Below are 8,874 nucleotides of genomic sequence, written 5' to 3'. Positions count from 1 at the left end.
GGCCCTGCTTCACATGTCGAAAAAAGAATCAAATGCTTGAATTTTTAGATCGATAAAATTAAATTAGTATATAAATTGATCTATTTGGAAATATTACATAAACGTTATTGGCATGGTCTCTCAAATAAGTGATTTTTTTTTATTGGTGATTAATTGGCACTGTGACAATGGGCATTTCTAGTTGAAAGGTATTGTATCAAACGCAACCATAACGATGCGAATTCAAAGCTAGTTATCATAAGAATTCGGTAATTTTGGGGAGAGGAAGCGGGGTGGGGAACGTCCCCCTCAGTCCTCCTTGCGGTTCATTCTTGCCTCTACGCAATCGAATATCATGTAAATTAAACGACTTACCAATATTCATTCTTTAATTAGAACGATAAAAATAACAAACATTTTACATTTTTCACGCCATAGTAAGCTTTACGTTACTTGACAATTTGGCATGGATATTGCAGTATGGGATTTGTCTTGCCCTCTGGATAGAACGCACCGACCAAGCAATATGGATAAGAAACAACTGTACCAAACATTCAACTCCTTCAGACCATGCACATTTGAAAAAAAAAAATGAAAACTCGTTTTTGTAAGTTTGTAATGTCAAATGTAGTGCTTGACCATCGAATGAAAACCTTCTTCACTACAGGAAAAAGGATTTACTTCGACGCAAAAAGAGGCTTTTGCCGACGCACTTGGCCATTGGCGTAGACCTTACTGACGCAATAGGCAATTCTAAATTGTTATTTGAAGCCAACATCGATTGATTTAAGCGGTTCACCGTTTGTTTCTTTTAAGCAAAATTTCGGGTTCGAGTCTTGTGGATGAAGAAAATTCACGTTGGAAAATCTTTATCTTTTAGTAGGCCGACCATGCTAGATTGAATTTGTCGAGATTCATTGAGTTTTCGGATAGCAAGATTCACAAAAAAAAAAAAGAAAGTTATTTGGAACCTTTGGAAATTTCTATTGATTAGTAGGGAAACGTGACTTCACCGTCTTCATAATGGATATTTATTTCAAGATTCAAATACGAACTTTACCTTTGAACTCATAGAGAAGAGGAAAGTAAATTAGAACTTTTTCCGTGATTAAATTAAGAAAAGGTAAATTAGGTATATTTGATTTAAATATATTCATTAAATGATCAACTAGATCAAATTTAGCAATTAATGATTTGTTAACTTATTCCCAGATAGAAAAGTCCTACATTTAATTATATAGAAAATGGCAGGCTTTCTATCTTTCGACCTCAATACGGTCCGGCTAGACGGTAGGTTGTGCACAATTTTTCATGCTCATCATTCTTAGCCTGATGGTTCGGCTCAAATTAATTTCCAAGTCCATCAAGCCATGGCTTTCAAAACGAGATGGAAAATAATAAAGTTTTCCGAGTACGAAAATGAAAAGATTAACATAAAAAATTAAATTACTCTTTTAAAAACTATTTACTGTTGAGTTGTATGATATCATAGAATTAAATCATACTAGGAGAAAGTATCACTGGTGCTATGGGACAACGATTTTTCCGATCGATAATATTGTAATCTTAATTTAAGTAATGCTCGATATAACACGTAATCTCAATATATATTAACAATATAATTAAAACCAAGAGATCTTGTTAGCAAATATTAGATATGTTTAATTAATTATATGTTACACGATAAAAACAAATTGCTAAAAACGGGGGGGGGACACGGTACTGGGTCTTGTGTTTTTCTATTTTTAACTATGTTTCTGAAAACAATATTTTATTAATTTTTCATCATTTAATTTTTATTTAAAAGTTTTTCTTTTAAATTTTATATTTTCAACCAATAAAATTGCCATGAGGTATTATTTAACGGCGTTAGTGTCCACTTCAGCATCTGTTATTGTCTGGTCACGGAATGGACCAAAAGCGCCTTACGGAGAAAACGTATATCATTGATTTGGTACTTTTAAAACTTATAAGACCAAAATTACTTGAAAGTCAAATTTATAGGACTAAAATTATCTTTTTTCCTTGATTAGAAAAAGTATATTTCCACATTTTATTTTATATACAAACGCTTAACGCTTTATGATTGTAGTTTCATCAAAAAATTCCAAATAAACTCATACTGGAGATTGGCTTGGAGGTGGCTCGTGGTCTCATTGTTACTTGGAATCCATGTGCTCCCTACCTGTCAAAGTGAATCTTGTGGTGAGCTACTGGCAAGGGAGTGGAATACTCTTTTGCGAATTGGTTGGCATGAAAGGCTTTGCATCTACCTTTAACTTATGCTTGGTATCAGTCTGCACCAACTAATTGGTTAGGAGCGGTATTATTTGACAATATCGTTGGGGCCATGTATCCCGCCTTTGCATTTCTTAATTTTCTTTTAATTTTTTGGGTTTAGACCTTTACCTATCGAAAAAAGGAATCAAATGCTTGAGTTTTTAAATAGGTAAAATTATGTTCTCAAAAATTAAATTGGTAAATAAATTGATCTATTTGAACATATTACATAAATATTATTGGCTAATGGTCTCTCAAATAAGAGAATTGTTATTGGTGGATAATTGTCACCGTGACAATGGGTACTTCATGTTGAAAGGTATAGTATCAAAAGCAACAAAAAACGAATTAATTCAAAGCTAATACTTTTGGGGAGACGACTGAGAGATAGGGAGGGGGTTGGGGGACGTCTGCCCCCTTCAATCCTGCTTTCGGTTCATTCTTTGCCTAACAATAAAAATAACAAAGATTTTCCAAATTTCACCCTATAGTAAACTTTACATTACATGACAAATTGGCATGGATATTTTACAATATGAGATTTGTCGTTCCCTCCGACTGGAACATTCAGACCAAGCAATAAGACAACTATAAGAAACATCCATCTCCTTCCGACCATGCGCATTTGGAGAAAAACGTGAAGAATGTGTTTTTATAAGTTTAAAATGTCAAATGTAGCGGCATGCATTGAATCAACTCAATTATTGAATTCTCTCTCCTCTTCTATAAATACCGATAATCACTTCCCAAGAGTAGCCAAACCACATCCATTATTTCCATTCAATTAATATAAGAAAGAAAGGGAAAAAAGAAAGCAAATTTGAGTTTTGAATCATGGCAAGCTCCTGTCCTCCTGGCAGCGGCCCTCCTGGCAGCAAACCCCCTGGCAGCGGCCCCCCTGACAGCAAGCCCCCTGGTAGCTGCCCTCCTAGCAGCGGCCCTCCTGGCAGCGGCCCTCCTGGCAGCGGCCCTCCTGGTGAGTTTTAAAGGCCTAATTCAAATTAGCAGCTCACCATGCAATGTGGGTGTGTTCTATATTTTCCCTCTTAAATAAGGTTTTGCATTCGAGTCTTATAAAGAGAAAATTCATGATTGAGAAAGTTTTACTCTTAGTGAGTTGGCCTTACTCGAACCTAAAAATAAATAAGATCTATTGGACTTCCGGATACCAATTAGTGGCTCATCGTGGGTGAATGTCTAGGATGGGGAGTTCACTCCATGACACTTGTTCTCGAATGGAAGACGCTCTCTATTGGAAACTAATTGAGTTCGTAGTAATGAGATTTTGATTACCCTTTATTTCTTTTTTATTTTATTTGGGTAATATTATATATATATGTTTGTCTTATTTCTAATAAACTTGGCTCTGTAAACCAAGTATTTGGGCCTGCTTATAAGAAAATAGGAAATCAAGAAATAGGTATTTAACCACCTACAATGAAGAGTACCTTTTTAAGAGAAAGGGAGTTCCCTAATTTCCCAAATTCTAAGTAATTTAGAGAACTATTACTGAAAAAAGAAAGTAACCTGGAGAAGTACTTTTGATAATTGTCAAACGCTCTTCCAACTAAACAGTTCCCAATCAATTTTCTTCTATTTTTAGTTGTTAGATGATAAGCATAAGTTTGATATTAATACATATTTAAGGGTCGTATCAATAATATTTATGAGTATTACATGTATTGAAATTTTCTTATTGTATGAATTATATTGTTTGAAATAATTCTTACTATATCATAAAGTAAAGGAAATATTTAGGATAACAGAACGAAATTGTCAAATATAAATAAGAAAGGAAAAAGGCTTCTCAAATATAAATAATCTCTCTCTTTCATTATCTTCAATTCTTGGACTAGCTTCTCGGCCATAGTTAGGGAAACGTACATAAGACTTAACTGTATCAAACAACTGATTATGTCACCTAATAGGTTTGTAAATTATCTTATCTCTAAGGTCGTAATGATGAGTTGTAGTAATTTGTTGTCTAATAAAAACCTTCCTCCTAAATTGCCCTTTTATTTGATATTACAATAATAATAATGATCTATTATTGCAATTTTAACAGGGAAAACCTCATGGCCAGAGCTAGTAGGAAAGAAGGGGGAGGTTGCAGTGGCAAGAATAAAGAGTGAGAACCCACACATGAGGGACGTGTTCACAATCAAGGAGGGCACCCCTGTCACCAAAGACCTCCGCCTCGACCGCGTCCGGGTCTGGGTGAATGACTCTGACATTGTCACCCTGGTCCCCACGGCTGGCTAATAAATCCTGTTATTACCCAGTAAAATAACATGAACAAGCTCCTCATTAGAGGAGCCCCCTCTTGTATGATATGAAATAAAAGTTATTTTACTTTCGCTTCGTCTTAATTTGGTTATTTAACGTTTTGTTTACATTTGTTCTAGGTATATTTTAACTATACTAGATGAATACTCATGCATTGCACGGAAACGGTACAAATAATCTCTTAGTTATTTTAGTAGAGAAAAATATTCTAAATATATACACGAATTAAAAACTCATTAAAAAAATTGAGACATACATTAAAAAAATAGAATTGATATTGGAGAACGGGTTGCTCCTCGGATTGTTGCCGATGAAATTTGTCGACTCCATAACAATAGCACATTGGTTGGATTGATGCTCCCCACCACAATTCTCACTAGTCGGGGCGGGAACTTGAGTCAAATGAATACTCATTACATCTATCTTCTTGTGGAGAGCAGCGACTTGAGCATGCAGAGTATTTGCCGTATCTAGCTCATAGACACCCGCCTCTCTTCTCGGATTTGTCCGTTCGGAAGGCCTCGCTATTCATTGTCATTTGCTCCAAGAGCTCATAGGCCTCATCATCCGACTTATTCATCAAATTTCCCCCGGCTGCCGCATCCAAAGCAACTCTTGTCAGTCCAAGAAGCCCGTTGTAGAACGATTGTAGCAACATCCACTTCTCGAGACCGTGATGTGGGCACCGTCTCAATAATTCCTTGAACCTTTCCCATTCCTCTCCCAAAGATTCGAACTCTTGTTGCCCAAATGTCATGATGTCATTTCCCATCTTTGTTGCCTTCGAGGGTGGAAAGTACATCGCTAAGACTTTTGCTCCAAGTGATCCCATGTCGCGATTGATCCCGGCGTAATGATTGAAGCCACGCCTTGGCTTTGTCCTTCAAGGAGAAAGGATTAAAGCCTCAATCTCACCGCATCTAATGTCACTCCATTTTGTGGGAATGTGTCACATATCTCAAAGAAGTTGCTCAAGTGAGCATTCAAATCTTCACTCGATAACCCGCTGAACACTGTGGAGCTTTGTATCATTTGGATGAGTCCTGGCTTGATCTCGAAATTGTTGGTCTGAATTGCCGGCTTTGAAATTTTAATAACCCAAAGTTCTCACTTGTAGGGGTTGGGCCGCTTCCAAATTTTGCCCGTTAAATTTTGTTTTTGTCGTGTTCTGCCATATGGAAGCTTGAGTGCATGCGGCTTCTCTTCGAAGTCGATAGAAAGTCCTCTCTATCTCGGGATCGAAAGGCAAGCACTCCAATCTTCGAGTTCTCTGCATGCACCTAGTAAGATGAAAGTCAAATAATTAAAACCAAGACTTGATCTACTACTAGAATGCTTATATCAATGTTAACAATAATATTAGAACAATTCCCGGCAACGGCTCCAAAATCTTGTCTCTCGCAAGTGTACGGGTTGTGGAAAACTAGTAATATTTGTTAGACTTTTCAAGTAGTTAGTCGAAATAAAGAGAAAAAAAATCATTTCTCATGTTCCTTTGAAATGAAATCACAATAAATATTCATTTTAAGTACATTAGGAATTCAATATTCTTGTTATATAACACATACGATAATTTTAAAATACCCAAAAATGAAAATGAGCAGTAAATTAATTAATATAAAAATCCTAACAAAAAGCACGAATAAAATCACGATAATCAAGATAAAAAAGAGTGAACACTGTTAAAAATTGATAGAATTGTAACGTTATTATTTAAGTGATAGCAAAATGGAGAGAAAAGTTTGAGAAACGCCTAGTATTTTTATATATAGTATAGATTAGTTATGGACTATAGATTATAACTTACAGATAGATTGAAGATATAAAAAGTTTGAGATTGATTCTCAGCCTTTCAGCACTTTTGATATTTTTCGTTTTAAACCTTTTTTTTTTTGCTGAATTGAATCTTGTCCTCAGCCTTCCTTATTTTGTTCCCTTTTGGTCAATCCATCAGTGGTCCATCAAAAATGCTGACTTAGCATATTTACTTAAATAAAAAAAAATGTTCCACAAAATTTGAAGAAATAACATTAAAAAAAGAAGGTATGAAGATCGAAATGCTATTAGCTAGCCCGTAATTTTACGGAATCATTCCCACTAGTTAGTCTCGCAATACATATATGTGGTTTTATATTATTTTGTGGTTCCCAGTGAATTAATAAATTTGACTGTGTTTAATTTGGAAATTTATATAACAGCGATCCGGTGCCTCCTTTTGTTCATAATATTATTAAAAACAATGAATAAAGAGGTTTGATGCGAGTGACATTAAACTCAATTTGAAATATTAACGGGTCCCAAATTCGATTCTCATCTATAGACATCTCGTTTACCCTCCCTATCTATTTCCATCAATATTAATGGACAAGCAGGTGATCATCATGCAGGCTGGTATTTGATATTTTAAAATAACCAGACCATTTCATATGTGAAACTTAAAAACCGCACTTTTCATGGGTGAAACATAAAAGAAAAAACACATATTTTTCATTGTTTTTCTTCAAATATGTATTCCTCCGTTTGGAAATGGAGTGAAGTTTAACATAATTTCACTTCACTTCACTTTACTTTTCCCTCAATTTAATAACACAATCATTACTTTTTTTTATCTTTTTTTTCAATTTAATAATAAATTCTTTCACATACTTTTTTTATCTATTATTATAATTAATTTTTTAATGCTAAATTTTTCTAATTATTTATTACTTTTTCCTCAATTCAACAACATAATCATTATTTTTATCTTCTTATTTAATTTAATAATAAATTTTTTCAATTACTTTTGTCTTTATCCAGTGAAATTAAATAAAGTCATAATCATAATCCGTTACTAAATTCATTATAAATGTAATGGCGGAAGGGGATGATTGTTAGGTAGAGTTTGACTCTGCTCCATTGCGTGGGCTCTGTGATTCTAATGAGAGGCTGGTACTATATACATGCCAAATTCTCATGTAAAGTGACTAAAGTGTGAAAAAAGAATATAGCGCTGTAATACATGTATTTGTTAATAAATTTATAGAGATTTCACATTCTATTCTCATTAGTCGATTATATATCACTCTTTGTATACTATATAATTAAAATTTAGGGTTAATTACACTGATAGTCCAAAAAGTTTTAATAATGTATCAGGTTGGTTCAAAAAGTTTTTTTTGCTACTTGATGGTACAAAATGTTTCAAAGTTGAAACACGATAGTATAAACCATCATCTCGCCATTGACGCCGTTAAGCCGTCATTTACAAGACTGTAAATTTTACACCATCATGTAAAACATTTTGTACTATTAAGTTATAACTTCAAAACATTTTGCACCATCATGTAACGTCTCACAAAACCTGGTTTTGCACCATCAGCGTCGGCTTGGCAGCGTCAATGGCGAAATGACGGTTTGTACTATCATGTTACAACTTTGAAACGTTTTGTACCATTAAGTAGCAAAAAAAAAATTTTGGACCAGCCTGATACATTATTAAAACTTTTTGGATCACCAATGTAATTTACCCTTAAAATGTACTTACACCTCTTGCAATTTAGTAAAACGCCGCACGCACTCTTTTCTTTAAAAATATAAGACTAACCCCTCTAGTTTTGGTTAAACGACCGCTTATATGTATGTGGCGACACATAAGCTACCATTTCACCAAAACTAGGAGGTTATTGTGAAGTGATATTTCTAAAGCAGGGTGTGTACCTGAAATTTGTTATTATTTTATTTTTTAATTTCTTATTTTCTTATACTACACTGTAAACTTTCTTTTTTAACTAAAAAAATAACACTACAACGTGAAAAGCGTATTAATTTGGTTATTTTATTGGCTCGTTAAAATTTTTTGACAAAGAAATAATATTAAAACCAGGGTAGAGAACGGATGAAAGTTTGATCATTTGCATCGAACTTATTAGACATCCCCGCTAACAACCGTTCACAGTCGGAAAATCGGTTTTTGGAAGTCGAGTCTATCTTTTGGAGCAACAAACCCGAATTGATGCCGTTGACTCGATTGGCCGACCCGACTGGCAGCTTGGCTTGTTGGAGCTGCTTCGATCGATTGTGGTAGCTTTTGCTTGTCGGGCCGGTTGTGTTGGACTTCCAAGAGAGTAAGGATCACGCTTATGGATGGCTAGAGGCGTGCGAGTACTTGAAAGAATCCAAAAAAGTAGAAGGTGAAGAATCCAACCCGAAAGGAAAGGAAACGAAAAAAGAAATGGAGCGGCTTCGGGAGGTAGGACGGCTCTCGGGACGTAATTGCCTTGTCACGGGGAGAGTGAGGGTCATCTATGACACGTCGAAAGACGATGGCGCGATTCGGCTAAGTTGTGAGAA

General features: G+C 34.9%; 1 protein-coding gene and 1 non-coding gene across 3 annotated transcripts; both read left to right on the top strand.

Moving 5' to 3' along the window:
• Window positions 1-2,999: 2,999 nt before the first annotated feature.
• LOC116209361 (inhibitor of trypsin and hageman factor-like) lies at window positions 3,000-4,628 on the top strand. 2 transcript variants are annotated; one of them, XM_031542975.1, is made up of 2 exons: window positions 3,000-3,220; window positions 4,325-4,628. In XM_031542975.1, exons 1-2 carry the CDS (start codon window positions 3,094-3,096, stop codon window positions 4,519-4,521), a joined length of 324 nt encoding a protein of 107 aa, XP_031398835.1. In that variant the 5' UTR covers window positions 3,000-3,093; the 3' UTR covers window positions 4,522-4,628. The 2 variants fall into 2 exon arrangements, with proteins under 2 accessions (XP_031398835.1, XP_031398834.1); XM_031542974.1 differs by having other exon boundaries at window positions 3,004-3,235.
• A 585-nt stretch (window positions 4,629-5,213) lies between these two features.
• On the top strand, window positions 5,214-5,320 carry LOC116209730. Its single transcript, XR_004157322.1, has one exon. It is a non-coding gene; the product is annotated as a small nucleolar RNA R71 (small nucleolar RNA).
• The last annotated feature ends 3,554 nt before the right edge of the window (window positions 5,321-8,874 follow it).

This window comes from Punica granatum, chromosome 5, assembly GCF_007655135.1.
Source record: "Punica granatum isolate Tunisia-2019 chromosome 5, ASM765513v2, whole genome shotgun sequence".
Lineage (NCBI taxonomy): Eukaryota > Viridiplantae > Streptophyta > Magnoliopsida > Myrtales > Lythraceae > Punica > Punica granatum.
The sequence above is the reverse complement of the archived record's forward strand: the minus strand, read 5'-3'. Positions and strand labels throughout refer to the sequence as shown.